At 39.1% G+C, this 23,110-nt stretch overlaps 1 protein-coding gene across 1 annotated transcript; it reads left to right on the top strand.

The window, feature by feature from the left end:
• Positions 1-12,770: 12,770 nt before the first annotated feature.
• LOC140929741 (uncharacterized) lies at positions 12,771-14,238 on the top strand. The gene has a single exon (XM_073379455.1). It carries the CDS (start codon positions 12,793-12,795, stop codon positions 14,140-14,142), a length of 1,350 nt encoding a protein of 449 aa, XP_073235556.1. The 5' UTR covers positions 12,771-12,792; the 3' UTR covers positions 14,143-14,238.
• Positions 14,239-23,110: the final 8,872 nt, after the last annotated feature.

The raw sequence follows: 23,110 nt of genomic DNA, 5'->3' as shown, positions 1-23,110 counted from the left end.
ATGAGTTCCTCTAGGAGTAAATTCACGCATTTGTAGCAAAACTCGGTAACAGATATTTCTGTGGGCTTCCGTCCGCCATGTTGGAGCTCATCCGGATGAGCTCCAGCATGGCGTCTCCATACAAAGCTCTATAAATTTGGATAAAACATTTCCTCAGATATCTCGTATACGAATTATTCCTTCGACCCAAATCTTGGCGAGGGTTTTTGTATATTTACCTCCTTTCACTTCTCAGATTCTGGACTTTATCTGTCGAATGGTTTTGATTTTTATTTTGATCTATTTTGAATGGCGTGGCACTGAAAACCAGCAATTAGCTTTCAAAAGAAAAAGTTCACAAATGTTTATTAGACTAAACACGGCGCTATAATTACTAAAATTAAACTGAGCTGCGTTTCTTTTGCGCCACATTCACGAATTTTCTTAGTTGTTGGTTCATCGATTTCCACAGCCAGAACGACAGTTCGAAATTGAACAGCGTCTTTAAAATTCTACGGTCCCACGAAAGTGTCGCTGTGATGGTAAGGTGTTCTGTTCTTTAACCAGTCATCCCAAACTCATCTACTCCATGAAGACGTGTAGTTGACCTCTTTGTGTTTTGTGGTATTCTTGCTTCATTCCTCGACTGAATTTCCTTGTCTGTTACAGTAGTGATCCCTCTCCCGGAATCTTCTTTGTCTGTAAACATGCCAGTCGGTCGAAAGATCCTCGGTGCGAAAATTGAAATTGTCAACTGCTTGCTCGATTTCTGGACCCGCAAATGAAGATTCCAATTGTTTCCCGAAAGCTCTTGCTGTACCGCCACTGAAGCTGCTTTAGTTTGAGTAATAAACGGCTCTACTTCTGGCTCTGAATCGCTCGAAACTGCTAGGCTCTTTAGGCTGTTTCTAGCATTCACTGCGAACAACTAATTTGAAATGCGACTTTGAAAAACTAACATAATTAAAAAGCCAAGAAACCTGTGAATGCCACCAGTGCCAGCATGGAGTGTTAAAAAACAAAAGACAGATGAACAATAGAGGCATTTTTCGTCAAAGTATTTTTGCATCCCTTGAGGAATCCTCGCCAATGTAAAACTAAGCCGTTTATCGGCCTTCAGCTCGTGGTTATGTGATTTATAACCCTTACTTACAGTTCGTCAAGCGTTCCTTCCCAACGCGGAAGGAACCTGGAAGAACGTCTGCGTGGAAGCCAGGGGCTACTGCATAATCAAACAAACTAGATAAGCTAGCTGTCAGTTATTTGAAGACAAAATGTCTAATTTTGACTTTAGAGATACCTTCCATTATTTTTGTGTGTATGTGTTTGTGTTTTTTTAGAAAGATTAAGAGTCGCGTTAACGGCCAACAGCAAACGTGAGATTTAAGTTAGGAAGTTCTCGAAATAGGAAATGACGAGCAGCTAAAATCGCTCAAAACAAATCTTATGGATAGCCGAATTGCGTGAATCTACCGATTTTCGTGAAGTTACGGTGAACAGTAAACAACACTCAAAAGCGAAAACATGGTCACCAAGTACAAACTCAAAACAAACATGGTACAAACTCGCATTTGCCGTACTTTAATGCACGACAATAATGTAAATTTATAGCAGAAGCTGATAAAGAAAGCAAGCTTGGTTAAATAAACGGTCCATTTGTCTATTGATCTATTGGTCTATAGCTAGTGCATGTTCGGCCGGTAAAATTCAACGTCGACTTCAGGTAAGTTTGTTCTTATTTCCAATTTTACCATGCAAAATTCGAACTTATTTGTTGCTGGAAGTATTCATCCAGATCACGAAATATTTAGTGACATTTCCACGGGGAGACAATTCTCTTTTGTGAGTTTTTCAGCGTCGTTACGTGCTCAATGTTTTCTCTTTTTTTTGGTTTAAATAACATTTATTGGTTACATCACTTCTAATGACAATACTTAAACTTACATGGAGGAAAAATAAAAACAATGTATAAGAGATAAAGGAAAAATACAATACAATACAGAGTTTGTCGATTGAAAACTCGAACCCTTCGATCGTAAATGAGATGTCTTCAGCCTATTTTATCACTAAGTAATCTTGATATTCATAATTCCTGTGAAGGCTTGCTGTTATATGCCATTTCATATGAAAAAAAGTCTCAGAATAGCAAGTAACATAACATCTGGTTTTCACAGTCATTAATTAGAGCTGAAACTACTGTGATTTCATTGTCATTGTCAAGTGATATTTATTTCTATTGCCCAAAAAATAATTTCATAACTAGGGGTTCCTTCCGGCAAGTGCCAACGAGGCGAATTCGTTTATCTTTTGTGAATTGTGCCTATTCAGATATTGCCGATATATTTTTTTTTTCATAATTTTAGAGGTTTAAATGGATTCCACTATAGAAAAGGATGGCACCCAAATGTTAAACAATAAAAATGGAAGCGATGAAAAATGTTCGCAGAGCGCATGTTTTTGACTTTAAATTATCAAAGGAATTTTATTTGGTGTTTGGGATTTATTACAAAATTCAATCGAGTCGGGAATTATCTATAGGTAAAGGAAAATATCATTAAAAAAAATAATTTGACTTATTTTACTTGGTGTTCAACTCCTACGCATCAGCACTGATCAAACGACATCCTCTCCCGAAATGAGAAAATGATTTCTGTTGATTCATTCTCCTTGGTCTTGTTGAAGGAGAAAGTTGATTGAGGTGTTACGTTAGCCACTTGTGGCATTTGCTACGATGTATGTCTGTAGATGAGTTGTTGTAAGCGTTCTTGTTGATTGGTTTGAGTAATCTACTTCACTACTAGTAGGTTTGGTTCCTAAGTTAATTGATGATCGATAGCAAGTTTCTCCTGACATGAATTCGGTGCAAAGGAGATGTACCAATTTTGTGCATCTCCGCGGTAACACTTCTGTTCATGAAATATGTTTTATTAGAGCCTTTGGCAGATAACAAAGCCTTGTTTATATTTAGTATTTGTCCAATTTAACATTTTTGGCCTTAATCTGGTCTTCCTTCGATATTTACCAGGAAATGACTACCCTGCTTGTTTTTGACAGTTTTAAGCGTGTTTCTTTGAGTTTTTAACCGAATTCTTGGCAGTGGATAACTTTAAACTGAGCCGTCTGATTTCCGCCAATCAGCACGAAGCGGAAACGAGTGAAAAACACGTGCCAAGGGTAATGATGTCATAACTAATGTCATCTGAAGCATAAGTGATTATATAGGTGTTTTTGTAGTTAAAAAACTATTGTTCTAAATTCTTCCTTGTATTTTGAACTGCATTTTCAATTTACCCTTTGAGTTTGCGATCACGTTCGTGGTTAATTTATTGAAAAATTTTAGCCAATCATCTTCGATGAAGAAGCTTAATAAATTCTGTAAACTGACAACCATCTTAGATTTTCAAACTGTAATTTTAGTACCTTCATATCTGTTGATATGAAAAGTCTGTTTACTAATATATGCCTTGTAGTTCTTTCAGAAGTTTGCTGTTAAATTTTACTTTGGATTAAGCCTTCATATTTTTCAGCATGGTTCGTCACTGTCTTTGGAAAATGTCTGCGACTCCTGGTGCATGCATCAAACCGGGTTTAGTTCGGAGGTCGTTGTGCCACAAAGTAAATTTACCGAATTGTGTAGCTCGGCGGCCGTTTTGTCACAAAGTAAATCTACCGAGTTGTGTTGCTCGGCAGCCGTTGTGCCACAAAGTATATCAACCGAGATGTGAAGCTCGGCGGCGCCATTTGATCATGACTTGTGATATTTTCGGCACCGGACAAACGAACACTTTAACTCTATGTTATACTTTTTATCTCTATGTTAGAGTAGCGGCACTCTCTAGTCACTGAAATCAACACGCTCGACCAAATTACTGGAAAAGTTATTGACGCGAGCCGCACACACGTTCCATTGAAGGCTTTGACAGGGTTAGTGCGAAGTTAAAATTCAGATGTGAAAGCTTTTTAAACAATAAATTCAATGTAATTAATTTTTTCAACAAGTTGATGACTGGATGCTCCTAAATATAACAGAGAAAATTATCCGAAGAAATGTTTTTGAAGAGGAAAAAGAATCCCAGGTTAAGAACTAATCGGCCTTTGAGAAACTGCGCCCTCGCGCCAGTAAAACAAAATGTTCCATCTATACGCACTGTGGCCAATGTCTCCTCCGATTACAAGCACTTGATACCGAGCCATACGATATCTTTTGAAAACGTTGTTATAATGATATACAGTTTAAATAGAGGTTTCGCTGTACGCAACCCTTACGTTCAAAATATGCCATAATCATATTTATCCATATCGCAACTACCCTTCCGCCTCAACTGCTACCTGTGTGCCTAACAAATATATCGAACGCACTCTCCTAAGCTCCGATTACATGTACTCCTCGTTATATTGTTCTCCTTGTTTTATATTGGCCAGTTAACTTAAGGTGATTCCCTAGTAAAAGAACCTAACATAGATTGTCGATGAAACTTGGTACACTGATGTAACAAGTCAAGAAGATGATAAAAAGGTAATAAAAAGTGGGGGTCACCGTGCTCGTTTTGACGTCACAATGCTCACAAATACGGCTATTTTGGACCCTTTAACAAAAACCGCGCGCAGCCCAAAACTAGACAAAAAGGAAAAATATTTTCAATGATGCATGTGGTAAGGCACAGAATTTGACCTTAATGTATTGTTTATCCACTTACGTAACAGAAAAATGCCCTTTAATGCCCTTGTTTTTACTTTACGCTCCAAAGTAGAATTAAATTGGACACGGGCTATTCGACACGTGATAGCTCAATCCGTAAAATTTAGTAAAATTGTCAAAAAACTGAACATAGATTTGTGCCAATTTTTTTCTCACCGAAAGGAAACACTGTCCTTATTAAAATCATGAAATAAAAAATGGGGGTCACCGTACTCGTTTTTGCGGTAGAGCTGCAGAACGTGAGCGCCAAATGCATTTCCCTTGATTTTTGAGAGAGGACTGGGACGAGTTTCAAAATAGAATGTATGCGAAAGGGGGAAGAAAGTATTAAAAAATCCGTTTTTACAGAATTTACATCGAGATATCACATTTAGGACACAATGTGATAAAGAAAGCGTTTAAATGAAAATCAAAGTGAATACGCACTAACATCCACTATCGAGGTTCTCCGTGAGGAAGTCGAACTCAGCAACACGCACGCTTACTGCTTACGTTATGCACATTCCCACCACATTGAGTCTCACCTCGGAAAAAAAACAACCGCAAGCAAAAATTGCAATAGAGTTTCTCTTCGGTCAACTTCATTTTAATGATGTTACTTCACATGCTCTTTTTTACGGAGGTTATCTTGTTATGCGCAGTAAGAGATGCGCAGTGCAAAACCTGGGAATCACCTTAAGCTTAATAGCGAAAACTTCGGTTGAAGAGTCATTTCGACAAAGCAATTATCTCGAAGATTTCACGCTAATGAGGGTAATGGATTCATGATAACCGTCACAAATATCGAGACATTCCATGTCCAATTAGCCCACTACGGTTTCCGTAATTGCTGTAATTGCTGTAGTTGGGGTAGTTAGTGCAGTTAGTGTAGTTAGCGTACACACTAACTACAGCAACTACACATACTACACCAACTGCACCAACTACAGTAACTACAGCAACTACACCAACTATACGTGCTACACTCACTACAGTAACTACACCAACTACACGAACTACAGTAATTAGTAACTAAACGAACAACACTAACTACACCGACTACACCAACTACATCAACTACACTAATTACACTAACTACACCAAACATTAACTTATCATACTACACCTAGTCATGAACTTTGTTCTACTATACTAAATACATCTCTATATTCGTGACGGTTATCATGAACCCATTACCCTAATGAGACTGTTTAACCAATCGGATCAGACTTACGTCAGCATTCGGTTTGCACTAAGCAGCTGGTTTCCTGGCTGATATAAAAATGGGTGTTACACTGATTTAGCAGAGAATTGTAAAATAGAAGTTGTGCTAACTGCGTGACATTGGACTAAAGAATAAAAAGGAGTCAATTGAACAAAGTAATCGTCTGTTTGTTGTGAGAACCAGCTAGTTCCCCAGAAAGGTTCTTCAACACAGCTTCAAAACAACAACTTTGGCACATTGTAGGCTTTCACTTTTTAATTATTAAGAAGCGGTCCAGATAAGAACGATAGCAACAACGGCAACGAACATATTGGAATGCAAAAAAGGTGCTAACTTTTCTTTTGTCTTTACTTACTTCTGATTGGCTTAAACAGCAAAAGTTAAAAATACTTCATAAAGCAGTACATATATTCATCCTTACTTTCCAACCATCTTCCATATAACAAAATCTGGTCTCAGTTTGAATAACAAAGAAATCCTATGTGGGAACATGTAAAATTGTAAACTTTTCTTGGCTATTGTTTTCAACTCTCGTGATTGGTCAAAATCTTTTAACACAAAAAAACACCCTTTCAAAGTGGAGTGTAAATGCATTTTATTGCGTAAACGGCCTTCATGTAGGTTTCTACATTTTCTGTGTAAAAATGAGAACATTCCTATGTGGGGAAAGCACCGTTGCCGCATAACAAAGGAAATTGCTATCCACCTTACCGGGATCATTACTTAAGCAATAACAACATGGCTTGAAGCTTTGTTGGTAAATATGAGCAAGTTATTACTTATGTTTCATGGAAAATTCAATTGTATCAAAACTATAAACGTTGTAAAGAAAAGGATAGTTCAAATGAGGCCTTTGACTGCTGAAATTATAAACAATAATTAAATTTCGAGCAACAGCGTCATCAGGGATAAGAAAAATGTTTCGCGTGGTAATATACGTAAGAAAAAATTGGTGTAAAGTAAAATGTGTGAAAAGCGCAAGAATGGGGTGGAATGTATAAAAGGAATAAAAATATAAACTTGAATAAAATAGAAAGATCTAATGAGCAAGTGTCACAGGACAAAGAGTCTCTTGAAAGGCATAATGATTATAGTCTTTAAAACAAAAGGTCCGCAAATTCGTTGCATTCCACACGGGAGTTTTGGGCTGTCTCAACGTAAATCGAGCAGCAAAAAAACATGCCGGATGACAAAAACTCTCGAATAAATTCTAAAATAAAAGGTCCGCAAATACATTGCATTCCTCACAGGTGGTGAGGACTGGCTCAATGTAAATCGACCTGCGAAGAACACGCTGGTTCTGATAAAAGTTTTGAGAATATAACCCTATGCCTTGATCAACTACCGCTTAAAATATAATTCACAAAGGGAAAGAGAACACTGAAAACCCTGGTTCTGAGATCGAGAAGCGAACATGCTACCTCAATGTAAATCGAGCTGCAAAGAACAAGCTGGTTCTGACAAAAATTTGAGCGTAAAACCCTATTTTTTAAAGCTGCTGCTTTAAACGCAATTTAGAAAGTAAACCAGAGCAATAATTGCCCTTTCAAACTAGAAATCGTATTAAAGCTTGCTCACCTGTTAGGTCCTCTTGAAGAGACAACGAACAGCTGCACAATGAATCACCCAATTTCGGACCACGAGTTGTAAACTGTGACAAGACCATGACGTCACCACCTAAATATGGGGTCCGCTTACTTACACCCAAAAAAGGTCAAAAATGCGAATTTTAGAGGGTTACGCAGAATTTGAGAGTTTTTGCCTACATTACGCGGCGTTATAATTCTGCCGCCGAGGCAACCTCGCTTCTTAGCTCGGTTGCCTTGTTGGCAATCAAGTTTGTCTATGTGTCATACATGTGAAATGATGGTTTTACAATAAAGATCAATTTGTTTAACATTTTCTCATTAAAGGCCCATGTTCACCCAAACGGCTTTGCGCGCTTGTGTTTTTGTTTTGAAACGATTCTTTTGTCAAATGCAGTGTTTTGATTGGCTTCCACTTTGAGGAGCGTTGCGTGACGATACTAAAAACGACTGCGAGGGAGACTACAATTGCAGCTTTTTTCACGCTTGACCGAAGCTTAGAGAGACAGTTTCAAAGAGGCCAGTAAGACTTTTAATTCTTTTCCAAATGGAGGAAGATATATCGCCGACTTCGTTAAATGTCACCGCAGAAAGCACCTCAAAATTTAAACTGGTAGTGAATGCATGTGGATGCCTTGTTGAGTCCGATGAACACACTGAAGGTCATAAATTACGAAACGTCTAAGCACCAGGTGAGGTTTTCCTGAAGCCCGGTTCGACCGTGAAATGTTTTGATTCCTCAATCTATTATTTTGTGTTAATTCTTAGGAAGCTTTTAGGTATGTGTTCTCGAAAGAATAAGCGAGAAGTTGTGTTTGCAAAGCGCCGAATCAGCACTGCATACAGTCTGTAATCGCTGTATTACACTTTCTTTAGGTTTTGCTAAGGATTGGTTTGCTAATAAAGAGTTCTCGCTACTTTAGAGCCGGCTTTAATCGTGATACGCCAGACGATAAGTTTACGTTAAGGATATCACTCGCTTCATAGGTTAAATTAAATAAAGCATTGTTCATGTTACATTGACTCGCTTGTTTTGCTTTCAACTGATTTCAACGGGACCTTTGTTTACAATTGAACATTCGACGTAGAAGGAACTCGGCAAACACGCTGTCTGTAGAATTTACAGCCAAGAGTTTCTTTCCCATCTCTCCAGGGATTAAAAAGGCGGATTCACGGAGACGAATGTACTTCGGCGACCCCCGTCGACGCGGTCTTCCAACCATGCTTCCAACCGTTCGTTTCGATGGAGCCGCGATCGAAAGTGCTGCAGTGAAACAAACACTCACAGAAACAAAAAGGCTCGATACCATTCCAAAATATCCAAAAAGATGTAAAGAAAAATACCAAAAGAACTTGTTGAGACTTTCTTTTAAACCAGATTTAGCGAACTGTAGAAGATTAACAAAGATTGACTTTACACACTAAAGGCAGCGATTTTCAACTACGCGAAATGTTTTTTCTGGAGTACAGGGCGCGCAATGCATCTAGGGTGAACATGGGCCTTTAAGGCAGACTTATTATCCGTGTGACGGGAAACATCCGGCCAACGGATAACCCGTCCAGAAACCGATAAGGCTGATTTAGCAGCAGAACGGGAACGTCAGTTGACGGCGGCGCGCGCAAATCAAACAACTGGCTTGACCAATGGCAGAGCGGCAAACTGAGCACCGGAAGTCGTGTTTAGTCCTTTCCACGCGCTTTCCCGTCGTCAACTGACGTTCCCGTCCTGTTGCTAAATCAATGGGGAACTTAAGCAACGACGACGACGGACGGCAGTGAAAACGCCGCTAAAAAAAAAAAATGAATTTGCATTCTTTCAAACTTAATTGCGTCTATTTCGACCCGCTCAATATGTCAAATGCAGGCGACTTTTCCTGGAGTTGAATTCTTAAGAATTTTATTCAATTTCAAAAAGAGGAAGGAAAATTCGTCGTCGTCTGTCCACGTCCTCCATAAAACGTCAAATCATGAGGTTTCAGGTCGTAGTCGTGCAGTGGACGTCAAAGAAATGTACTAAAAAGCGTGATATACGTGCAGAGCTGTTCTTTTGATCATTACACCTATTGTTTTTTGAAGTTGTCGACGTCGTCGTTGTATTTGCTTAACCTCCCTAATCTATCTCTTGTGTGAAAACGGCCATTGTCAGACTGAGAACTGGTGAAAATTTCAACGATTTATGGAAAGACGCTCCCATCATGATATGATCTACGATCAAAATCTTCAATTAAATTCCCAAGCATATCCCTGAATGGTTAATACTCAAGCCAAACCCAGACCAAGTTTGCAGTGGAGGCTGTTCCTCTTTTCGGGTCTATCGGTACCTGTTATTTTCTGTTGTTTAGAAATCACAATTAAAGAATCCTCCCGCGAGGGGGAAGTTTGTTGTAATAGGAAGAAACTAGAAAAAATGAAATCAACTTTATTTTTCATTAAAATAGTATCAGTATATATAACCTTTGAAGCTTATAGATATCAACTGTTTGCGTTTGGGCTCCCTCTGCTCTTTCATTAAAAGGTTGTCGATTCGAAATTACACAGAACCCTTCGTTATCATGTTGAATATAATACGTCATCAGTTTGCTCGATGACGTCTTTTACCACTAAGATTATTTAAAGATGGAATCCATCAGGAAATTGAGTAATTTTCATTTTCAGTGGACGAAACCCTTGTACCAGAATATTTTAAGCCTTATTTTTACATAAGCTGGGATTCGTTTGTTCTTTTCGGGGGGAATATATTACATAACCCTCGAATCAACTGTCTAAAAAGCTGGGTGCAGCTTTGATTGTTTGAAGGGAAGAGCAGGGCTAATGAACACCTAATTAAAATGCGAGGGGATTAATTTATTTACTCCGAGAAGACCTGGGAACAAGGTTGTCAGTCACGAGTTTAAATATGCACGTTATTAAAGGCTTAGGCCGGTTCAGAAATTCACAGCAGGCATTTGGCCGAGGCTTTAAAGGGGCTATGTCACGAAACTGCGCATGCTTGGCAACAACGAGTCAACTTGAAAAGATTGGCCCAACTTTTTCAAGTTTCGCGGGACAATCTACTTAGCGAATTTATCGCCTTGAATCTTGGCCATCCAAGTATATTTTTCGCTCTCGACGGTTTTGTAATATAAAATAGTCTTTCTGCTTTCGTCTTAGTGCGTTTTTGTTCAGTGGTCCGATAATTACGGTCTAATTTCGATTAGATCTGTGAGCAGCGATGTCCACTCTCACGGCTATTTGCTGTCCTTGAGGTTAGGCTAACTCAATGTTACATTTTCGATTTCTGCTTAATAAAATTCTTTCTAAAGATTCCCCCTCTTGGAACAGTTAAGAAAGGATCGGAAAACATTTTTATCCGTTAACTTAGGCTTAGGCTAAACGTCGAACTTTTCATGAGACGAACCAAACTTAGTGAGTTAGGTTCATGATAACTTCGACGTCTGGCTCAGTTAAGTTCGTCTGATCGAGTTTGGATCGTCCAACACGTTCTATCCGTCTGCTTATGTCTTAGGATCGTCTCCGGGATAAGCGTCGAGCTTCCTATGCGACGAACTTCACTAACAAATAAAAATTCAAAATTTGTTTGATAATGTGTATTTAGCCCCTTTAAAATTGTTTTTTGGTGTGAATTCTGTTGATTGGTTCGAAGCGTCCTAAGTTCAACGTCTGACTCCCCCGTTTTGGCAAAACACATATTCTGTTACAAAGCGTCTTTTCTTCCATAGGTTTGGGTAAAATTTCCGTATAACTCCATACATTTATTATGCATGCAGCAATTTCATACTTTTTCTCACAAAGAGTTTAATATGAATAGAATCGAAACATGTATGCATCATAAATGTATGGGGTTATACGGAACAGTTGAAATAATCCCAAAAAATGTTGAAAGAGCGGAAGGTCGGTTATTCATTGTGGTTTCAGATCGTAAGGTCCTTATTATTGATGGCTTGGCGTGTCTGTATTTTACGTCTAACAAAGTGTTGCAATTCGCCACTTTAAATGCGAGAAGGAACTGGGCCGATTTAAAGTCTTCTGGGATCCGTTAAAGGAGAGGCACCCCTCCTGGAATCGTTACAGGAGAGGCGCCATGTAGCTTTTAATGGTTATGACTAGAATGGATATCCCAAAATCAGGTTGTCATTTTTGCTTAAAATACATGATAGGAGTCATAAGATAAGAAAGAAACGGAAGAAAACAGTGTGTAGTATGTAGTCCGAACAGGCATCATTTGATGTATAATCTTCATCCGTATGCTTTAAACCATCAGGGGCTAACTGCCGACACCGGCTAATTTTAACGTACTTAACATGGCATTGATTATCACATTTTATAAAATAACTGAGATAGTACGGGTGATCTGATTGGTCTAAAACCTATGGTTTATTATACCGGTAAACCCATAGAAAAAGGCATTCGGAACAAGAGCCGTAAACAAAACCGGCTATTGATCTGCAAACAACGATTTTAGAAAGGCTAAAAAACGGAACAAGTTACTTACCCAGCCCTTCTTAAATAGCATGGTTTACTTTTTAGCCGCATCTCTCAACATAGCATTAGCGGAGGGCTTTAGATTTGAGGACGACAACGGGTACGAGTACGAGATTTAACTTAAAGTTTTTGCGCGTGTTCTAAAACAAGAAAGCACCCGAAAGCAAAATGATAAAACTTCTCACATTTCATAACTTGTTCCCGCCACCACGACATTCTCGCTAAAACTCGTAGGGTTGACGTTGGGTGCCCCTGCAAGATCTACTGGTAAGAAATACGGAATCTAGTCCCTAGAATCTGTAACCCACAGCGTGGAATCTAGACTTTACAGCGGTCAAACGAGTGAAATTTGCAAAAATTAAGCGAAATACTTCAAAGTTAAGGTTGCTACTTTCACTATCGAAAGTTTAGGGTATTACCAACATCCTGTTAGTTTACTAAACTTTTTAAAAGTTTACTAAAAAAGTTCTAAGTGATTGAAAACCGATGCTGACGTTATTATCGGCGCCATTTTCAAACATGATTCTCTTTTAGCGAGAAGCGTTTTCAGCGAAAAAAGCTCAAAATTTTTAGAAAAATGGAAAGATAGTTATGTTGACTAACTGATTTATACATCTTTGCCCCTTTTTACGGCTCTAACTGGTAAATGAAATCCCAGCAATAAAAAACAAAAATAACCATTTAGACGTTTGACCGCGGTGGTAATCTAGACTGTCAAGACTGTCTTGCATTACACTACATGGCACCATTTATGAGATGCCAAAAATTAAATTTAATTAACATTTTCCTCTTCTCTTTTGTAGCAGTAGTCCATTGAAGAAAGCTATACAACTGACTAGACAATGGTTTTACGAAGTATTAGAACAGGTGTTCTCATCTGCCTTATTTTAGCCCTCTCCGCCATGGTGATACTCATATCACATGTGAACTCGGGAAGGGGAACTTCGCTACCTTGGTTCTACGAAACCTCCCAACTCTCAGCTAGCAACCACAGCACCACAAGACCTGTGACAAACAAAGAGATCTTAGGGACAACAAAGCACACCCCAGATACCTCAATAAGTGTGTTCGTGAGGATGTCTGGCAAACGACCAGATCACAGGCAACGTTATTTGTGTAACGTTTTCAGGACTTCCGTTCTCTTCTGGCCTCCTTCCTTTGGAAATTTAGTCGTAGGACTTGATGAAGAATCACAAGAGGATCATGAATTTGCCGAAAAATTAAAAACACTTGCCCAAAAATACTTTCCTGATCGTAGACTTGAATTCTTTTATGAGGCCCTTCCAAAGGACAAAGGAACTCTGGAGTTTCAAGGATCGCCTAAGACACCCGGTTATAACAGACAGCTTTGGAGCAGTTTTTTCATCGACCTACTTTCAAATGACACCGTTATTGCTTGGATGGACAGTGACTCAGCTTTTTTTACCCCAGTAACTAAGTCCACAATTTTTAATGGGACAAAGGTACGTGCCTTAGGCTCCGCCTGCACCTTCTACAGGAGCTGGGTATATAAATGGGCAGATACTACTAAACAGGCGCTAGGATTACCATTTGTCGCTGATTTTATGACGTATTTTCCGGTATATATGTACCGAGACACGGTCACTCACTGCAGAGAGCATATCCTAAAACATTTAAATACAAATAACTTTGAGGAGGCCTTCAGAAAGTTTTACACGACTTTTATCTCTCCAGTCAGCATCATCCTCTCTTATGCATGGTACTTTGAAAGAGATCGCTACGACTGGAATTTTGAAATGTGCGCTGACCTAACAGAATATAATAAAAGATTTCCAAGTGGCCACACCATTAGGCCCGAAGATATAGAAACTGTTCTTTCCGAGCCTCAAACAGGTTATCATGGTAACGCTGGGTTGGCTCTCAACGAAAATGTCTTTACCAGTTATTGCTTATCACACAAAGCAGCAGGAAATAATTTGGATATATGTTCTATTCATTCCGTGTCGGCAAGCGATAATTTACCCTTTTTCGTCCACGATCTTCAGGGAGGTCTTGATAAGCACCCATGTAAAGGTGACCTTACCAATACCTGTTTGCAAGTTCTAGAGCGACATTATAACCAAGTCGGACTTGAGATAAAACAAGGCCGTAAGCTAGAATGGAGCAGTTTAGAAACTGCCGATGCGCTTGCCAGCGAATTTGGGATAACATGTCCGCCGATTACAGTTTGAGAATCGAAGGTATACACAGTCGACGAGAAATTTCTGGAACTAATGAAGCGAGCTGGAACAGGTTCTTCATCTAATAGCGTTAACTAATTCACTTGGTTCGAAAAACCTACCTGAAAATCGGTCAAGCTTATTTTGTTACCATAATAGTTTAAAAAAACAGAATAAAATAAAAGAAGGTCAAGGAGGTCTTCCAAAAGTAAACACGAGTAATCCGAGTAAGAATTCATCAAAAATTTCGCCAGCATTCTAATAGTAACAGAATAGAACTTGCATCTCCCTTTCGTTCACCATAACAGTCACTGAACAATTTTTAGAACACAAAATCCACTACAGTTCGGTATAAGAAAATCCAGTTTATGTACATTACGTACATCATGATTGTTTTTTTGCAAGTACGGTAGTTTCTTAGAAGGATTATGATAAACCCGAATCGGAATGTTAACTAAACTGACAAAGACGAAGAAAAAAAGAGGAAGAGATAAATGATAATTTGATATAATTCTGCCAAAATATTGAAAGATGCTGATTGATGCCCGTTATAACGAGAATAAGAACAGACAATACAATTATGCCGTCGGAACCGAAAGGTGTGTCAATAAGTCCGTATGAGCTGGAGTTTGTCTAAGTCAAATGTCTGTAATTTTCGCCGGGGAGTTAGCAGTTGTCCACATTAGCAAGATGTCCGGTATCTGAAGAATTATGCACCTCGGGGAGAGGGTTTAATGCCACCGAGGCCGTCAGGTCCGAGGCAGATAACACACCTTCCAAGACTACCGGTAGTCTCTATTAGGGTCGTCACACAACTCTCCTCCCCACTAGCGGCCGTTAGTGGGGAGGAGCGTTACGCGACGACCCATCCTCGGAGAACCCAGACTAATTTTCCTCGTCAATGTTAAGTTCCCGTCTTCGTATGTCTGCTCCTCGGCAAATTCAGGTTATAAAGAGATCGGCTTTACCTGCTGTAACAACTTCCGCGAGCTTTCATTAAAAAAAAAAAACAGCCTTTAAGAGTTGGGATAGCTTAATCAAAGCTTTTGTTTTGTAGCCACGTGCAAACGGATGCAACAACTCCCAACATTGTTGGGCAAACAATGCTGGGAGGCATGTTGTGTCCGTTTGCACCTCGACAAACTTTTCGCAACAACTCCAACATCAAGCAACAACATGCCACAAAATGCAACAGGGTGCCGTGCAAATAGACGCAACATGTAACATCCAACAATGTTGGGAGTTGTTGGCTAACAACGTTGCGTCGACCGTTTGCACGGGTAGACCTCTTGAGCTTCTATGTTTTGTTTTGCTGTTGAAGAACTGTTTTGCTTTTTTTCATATATCCTAGAGAACGTTTTTATTTAAATATACGAAAAAACAACCGACAAGCTAAAACTGGGTGTGTATTCTGGTCAATTTAATGACTGAAAAAACTTACAACTTTCTTATTGTTTCCAGAGTCTAAAAAGCTTTTAGTTTAGTTTTATTTATTATTTTAAAATACTTACTTTTTTAAATTTAATTAAAAATAAGTTTTTCTTTTCACAGTAGCCCACGTTCGATAAATCAAAATTCTAACATGAGTCCGAAGCATTACGGCCAAAATTGAAAATTTTTCAGGACTCCATTGCCTCGCAATTCCCAGAAGAGACTTGAGCAAAAACAAAAGCTAGACTATGAGCAGTCTCTCTTTTTTCTTGGTCCGTCGAGCAAAACGTCCGAGACACGCAAATGACCACGCGTGTCACCGCTCAACGCTCTCGCAAGCGTGCATTCCCCTTACGAAATCTGAACACAAAGAGAGACTGCTCGCAGTCTAAACAAAAGCAAACAGCATATAGAAAAGTGTTGACCAGAAGGCCTCGGATTCATGTTAGAATTTTAATATATTGAACGTGGGTTATAATATTGGGTTATAAGATCAGCTTTGTTTGAATTATCAAAATTCATACTTGGCTTGCAGGTGGAGGCTGAGGGGAATAAAACATTAGAAATGAATTATTAATCATTGAATCCCGATTCGATTTCTTTTGTCATTCGCGTAAAAGCCGTCGCATGACGATTTAATCAACTAGATGACTGCGTGCTCCCTCGTAAGCCACTTTTCACATGAAGTCACAGCGGCCATATTGGTGTCCCAAAACAATGAAACGGTGGCCATGTTGGTGTCCCAAACCAATTCCTTTGGGAGTTGAACTCTTTTCTTATGCAAACGCTTTCTTTTGTCCCAATAAATTTGCATAGAGGCTGGCCACTTGAGTGAAAACACTCTACTGGCCCTATTTGGTCCCCAGGGAAATTCTCTAGGCCTTTTATACACCCTTGCAAACGAATTCGCTCTCTTCTCGCAAGTCTACTCCACAAGGGGAAAACAAGTTTTCCCACCCTCCTTCCCTTCGGCGGCTCTGGCAAATTTCCTGTGTAAGCTCACCTGCACCTTTTGCAAAATTTTTCACCCGTAACTTATCCATCAAGAGGCATAGGGTGCCTTTTATGCGAACATGAATTCGTTACTTTTGTTTGCTTGCTCGGAGCCATTGTATCAATTTTGGTAATTCGAAACTGAGTTCTTTGATACTATTAAATAATAATTGATAATGAATCGCAACTAATTCACATTCGCATAAAAGCCACCCTGTGCCTCTTGATGGATAAGTTATGGGTGAAATAATTTTCCCCGAGACAAGGGGTGCTACAGACTCATCCAAAAGACGGAGAATAATTGCCAGAAAACTTTATTAAGTTTTAGTGTAGCCAAATCTTGTCATAGAGACGGAAGGTTTCCGCAATGATTGTGACCTTGGGAGCCGTGTCCTTGTCGACGGCTGAGGTCTTTGGGCAAGCATGTCAGCCACTTTGGTGAGACTAAGGAACTTGTCTGTTTGAGTATAATACTTAGCGGTCAGAGTAGATTTCCAGCCGATGTGCGTTGAGATTTGTTCCATAGACGCGATTGAATCGTCATGCGGCGGCTTTTACGCGAATAGAATAACTGTAGAAAATAACCCGCTCCAGCTGCACTCGGCCTGTTCCCACGCAGACGTTCTTATTTTTACAAAAGCTCGGATTCCTCTGTTCTTTTGGGGGGGGGGGGGGGGGATATATTACATAACCCCCGAATCAACTGTCTGAAAAGCTGGATGCGGCTTTGATTGTTTGAAGGGAGGAGTGGGGCTAATGAACAGCTAATTTAAAATGCGAGGGGATTATGTATTACTATGCGAGGGGGATAAGTGACTTACAGTTGTGTTGGTTTTCTCATGACGTCACTAAAATTCAAACTACAAAATTATCGATCCTACTGAGATTTTACTTTCATGGTGTATTAGAGCAGCTGAAAACTAATTTTCAAACAAATTTTCGTTTCAAAAAGGTTCTTGGTTTTGTAATAGAGTACGCCTGGATTTCTAAGCTTTTGCGTGACGAAGCATTTACATGACGGCCAAGAGAGCTGTCAGTTAGGTTAAAAAAGTGAATTTTTGCGAGGAATTTTGCTATCTAAACGGTTCAAGTATTAGAAAAAGTGTTACTTTAATGTTAATGAGTTCCTCTAGGAGTAAATTCACGCATTTGTAGCAAAACTCGGTAACAGATATTTCTGTGGGCTTCCGTCCGCCATGTTGGAGCTCATCCGGATGAGCTCCAGCATGGCGTCTCCATACAAAGCTCTATAAATTTGGATAAAACATTTCCTCAGATATCTCGTATACGAATTATTCCTTCGACCCAAATCTTGGCGAGGGTTTTTGTATATTTACCTCCTTTCACTTCTCAGATTCTGGACTTTATCTGTCGAATGGTTTTGATTTTTATTTTGATCTATTTTGAATGGCGTGGCACTGAAAACCAGCAATTAGCTTTCAAAAGAAAAAGTTCACAAATGTTTATTAGACTAAACACGGCGCTATAATTACTAAAATTAAACTGAGCTGCGTTTCTTTTGCGCCACATTCACGAATTTTCTTAGTTGTTGGTTCATCGATTTCCACAGCCAGAACGACAGTTCGAAATTGAACAGCGTCTTTAAAATTCTACGGTCCCACGAAAGTGTCGCTGTGATGGTAAGGTGTTCTGTTCTTTAACCAGTCATCCCAAACTCATCTACTCCATGAAGACGTGTAGTTGACCTCTTTGTGTTTTGTGGTATTCTTGCTTCATTCCTCGACTGAATTTCCTTGTCTGTTACAGTAGTGATCCCTCTCCCGGAATCTTCTTTGTCTGTAAACATGCCAGTCGGTCGAAAGATCCTCGGTGCGAAAATTGAAATTGTCAACTGCTTGCTCGATTTCTGGACCCGCAAATGAAGATTCCAATTGTTTCCCGAAAGCTCTTGCTGTACCGCCACTGAAGCTGCTTTAGTTTGAGTAATAAACGGCTCTACTTCTGGCTCTGAATCGCTCGAAACTGCTAGGCTCTTTAGGCTGTTTCTAGCATTCACTGCGTACAACTAATTTGAAATGCGACTTTGAAAAACTAACATAATTAAAAAGCCAAGAAACCTGTGAATGCCACCAGTACCAGCATGGAGTGTTAAAAAACAAAAGACAGATGAACAATAGAGGCATTTTTCGTCAAAGTATTTTTGCATCCCTTGAGGAATCCTCGCCAATGTAAAACTAAGCCGTTTATCGGCCTTCAGCTCGTGGTTATGTGATTTATAACCCTTACTTACAGTTCGTCAAGCGTTCCTTCCCAACGCGGAAGGAACCTGGAAGAACGTCTGCGTGGAAGCCAGGGGCTACTGCATAATCAAACAAACTAGATAAGCTAGCTGTCAGTTATTTGAGGACAAAATGTCTACATGAGGAGCCGCGTAAGGTCCCTTTTCTAATTATCTTGAGTGACGGTTGCTATACTCAATTTCCTGTTAGAATTTTACCTCCGACCTCGTGCATGTTAGCAGGGGTCAGATTAGCTGTCATCGGTAGTGATCTTCACAGAGGCGATGAAACAATTCTAAATTTCGCAACTGTCTGTTAATATGGTTAAAACAATACAAGGTGGGGTAAAATATACATGTAAATAAAGTCGAGCGCGGTCTTTTCAACTATTCTCCGGATCGGATCAGCCCGATCAAGCCACCTTGTATGGAGTATAAGTGGGTTACTTTTTGCCGTTTCCTGGTCGAGAATTTCTGTGTTGATTCGCGATCAAAATCGCTTCCCTTAGAAGCGATTAGTATTTCAAGAACATTTAAACAGATCGGACAGGTTAGGAGAATTCAAGCTTCTCTTCTGAAAACCCGGAGATGGCCAGCCTTCCTTCTTCACATTGGTTCAAATGCGAGGCCAATTCAGCCTTAGATCAGTAGGTTTACCTTGCGACACATTAATTCTGGTTTGTATAATGACTTGATTAATCGTAAGACTCCTTGAAGGTAAGCACAGTGTTCGATTTATTTATTTCTGCTTCGAACATTTCCGCGCCAAAACCTCCTAAATGCCCGCCAAATTTAATGTGGCGCTCCCGATCGTACAGCTCGTGTTTAGGAAGAAACAGGCCCAGCACAACTTCCACTGGAGGCAATTTTGTGTACAAAAAGTACCCTAATAAAGAAGTCGAAAAGCTCTATTAATTTCGTGCGACATTTTCTTGATAAACAAAGGCATGTGTTGAAAATTATAGACGTCCGTGTTTTATAATACACATACACACGTAGTGGCCAAATTGCTATATCTCTGACCTTTTTTCAACTGTTTTGCTTGTTGCCGATGTTTAAATGCTCCATCATGATCCAGTGCGATTTATAGTTGTCACTTCATGCTCAGATCTTTGTTTCAATTAATGAGAAAATTATCTTACAGTTAAAACACTCTTTGCACAACAATAAGGCTAGTAATTATCGCGTAATATTGCGTTGTTGCATGCGTTCTCAACACAGCCAGAGCCGGACGGAGCTCTGCCTATGAAAATAATCGTTTTCCTAGTATCGAATAGGCAGATATGACTCCCACTGGTAGCAAATTGTGCTACAAAGCCATTAATAAGGGCTATTCCATGCAAGTATAAACCTCGTAAAAGCTTTTTATTTTGATCAAAAATGAAATGAAACGCGTTAAAAATATCAGACGCTCGTGTTACCCATACCCCTACCGACCTACCAAAGGTACTTCGCAGATAGAGGGCTGAGTGTTAAATTTGCTCGTTATTTGTAAGGCCCTAAATCTAAGTAGCTTTCTTTTTCTTTTAAAAATTTTTACGGAGGAATCGAAATGAGTTTTGGTTGATTGGTTGTGTCCATCGCGGTTCACCCCTATTTGAATTTTTTTTTTTTTAAATAAAATACGACTGCGCAAACGGTCTCTATTATTTTTCACGAGCAGAGAGCTTTGATAATATAATTCACCGAAAACAAATTCATGAACATGGTTCAGGGTATTCTGTACGTGCTTTTATGTTGGGTGTGTCGCCTGATTAAAAGCGAGCGATCGGGTGAGTCGCCTTCGCTTAGTGCAAGAAGACTTTGTAAAACGTGTATATTAAATGAATCTTTCTGTAAAAAAACGAGGCCTTAGGAAAGTTTATAAGGTAAAATAGTCTTGGAAAACGGTTTGCCAAATATATTTTTCTTTTGTTTGGGACTTGCTAAGATTGTATTGAGTCAACTAAACGCTTAGAATTCGTAATTGAACTTATTCTTTGAGTGATTCAAAACAAAGCTAAACAACGACCAAAGTTCCGTCTGCACGTGCTCTTCTGGGTGAGTCGCCTGAAAAAGCAAGCGATCGGGTGTGTCGCCTTCGCTTAGTGCAAGGGAACTTGGTTGGTTATGGCTCGTGAAAAATAATAGAGAACGTTTGTGCAATGGTATTTTATTAAAAAACAAATAGGGGGAACCGCGATGGACGCAACCAATCAACCAAAATTTATTTCGATTCCCCCGTAAAATTTTTTTAAGAGGAAAAGAAAGCTACTTAGATTTAGAAATATAAATTTCGGGGGAGCAGAATTAAGGCGGGACTATTCCCTTTTTTGAGAAAAGGCCGGTGAAGTCTCCTATTTAAATTCTGCTCTCCAGAGAAAGCTACTGTAAAAACTATTTGAATTTATAGCTAATGTAAATTCTATTAAATTTAAATCGCTGCACTTCGTTCATCTTCGGTAAATATATGCATATTGATTCTGAGGTATCCCCTGTTTGTTGCAAAATTCCTGTACACCGCCACAAGTCTTCCAACTGATGCACTGTTTTGGAGCGATTTTCATTCTATCAGGTTCTGTTTTTTAGTTGTGTTCGTCTCATCAGCTTTTTAGTAGTGTGTGGTAAAATGAGCGGTTGACAGATATGTCGGAAAAAGCTTCACAGGAGGCCACGAAAAGAGATTCGCATTTCAGCTCAAGTATGGTTTCAAGCTGTCAACGGTCTATGCTTGGCTGAATTTAAACAATGGCCTTCTGGTCAGATGGGGGACAAATTTTCCCCCATATTTCGGTCGCTAAGGCTTGCGGCTCGCCATGTTTTGACTTTAGAGATACCTTCCATTATTTTTGTGTGTATGTGTTTGTGTTTTTTTAGAAAGATTAAGAGTCGCGTTAACGGCCAACAGCAAACGTGAGATTTAAGTTAGGAAGTTCTCGAAATAGGAAATGACGAGCAGCTAAAATCGCTCAAAACAAATCTTATGGATAGCCGAATTGCGTGAATCTACCGATTTTCGTGAAGTTACGGTGAACAGTAAACAACACTCAAAAGCGAAAACATGGTCACCAAGTACAAACTCAAAACAAACATGGTACAAACTCGCATTTGCCGTACTTTAATGCACGACAATAATGTAAATTTATAGCAGAAGCTGATAAAGAAAGCAAGCTTGGTTAAATAAACGGTCCATTTGTCTATTGATCTATTGGTCTATAGCTAGTGCATGTTCGGCCGGTAAAATTCAACGTCGACTTCAGGTAAGTTTGTTCTTATTTCCAATTTTACCATGCAAAATTCGAACTTATTTGTTGCTGGAAGTATTCATCCAGATCACGAAATATTTAGTGACATTTCCACGGGGAGACAATTCTCTTTTGTGAGTTTTTCAGCGTCGTTACGTGCTCAATGTTTTCTCTTTTTTTTGGTTTAAATAACATTTATTGGTTACATCACTTCTAATGACAATACTTAAACTTACATGGAGGAAAAATAAAAACAACGTATAAGAGATAAAGGAAAAATACAATACAATACAGAGTTTGTCGATTGAAAACTCGAACCCTTCGATCGTAAATGAGATGTCTTCAGCCTATTTTATCACTAAGTAATCTTGATATTCATAATTCCTGTGAAGGCTTGCTGTTATATGCCATTTCATATGAAAAAAAGTCTCAGAATAGCAAGTAACATAACATCTGGTTTTCACAGTCATTAATTAGAGCTGAAACTACTGTGATTTCATTGTCATTGTCAAGTGATATTTATTTCTATTGCCCAAAAAATAATTTCATAACTAGGGGTTCCTTCCGGCAAGTGCCAACGAGGCGAATTCGTTTATCTTTTGTGAATTGTGCCTATTCAGATATTGCCGATATATTTTTTTTTTCATAATTTTAGAGGTTTAAATGGATTCCACTATAGAAAAGGATGGCACCCAAATGTTAAACAATAAAAATGGAAGCGATGAAAAATGTTCGCAGAGCGCATGTTTTTGACTTTAAATTATCAAAGGAATTTTATTTGGTGTTTGGGATTTATTACAAAATTCAATCGAGTCGGGAATTATCTATAGGTAAAGGAAAATATCATTAAAAAAAATAATTTGACTTATTTTACTTGGTGTTCAACTCCTACGCATCAGCACTGATCAAACGACATCCTCTCCCGAAATGAGAAAATGATTTCTGGTGATTCATTCTCCTTGGTCTTGTTGAAGGAGAAAGTTGATTGAGGTGTTACGTTAGCCACTTGTGGCATTTGCTACGATGTATGTCTGTAGATGAGTTGTTGTAAGCGTTCTTGTTGATTGGTTTGAGTAATCTACTTCACTACTAG

Source organism: Porites lutea, chromosome 3 (assembly GCF_958299795.1).
Source record: "Porites lutea chromosome 3, jaPorLute2.1, whole genome shotgun sequence".
NCBI lineage: Eukaryota > Metazoa > Cnidaria > Anthozoa > Scleractinia > Poritidae > Porites > Porites lutea.
Note: the sequence above shows the minus strand (reverse complement) of the source record. Positions and strands in the feature narration are given on the sequence as shown.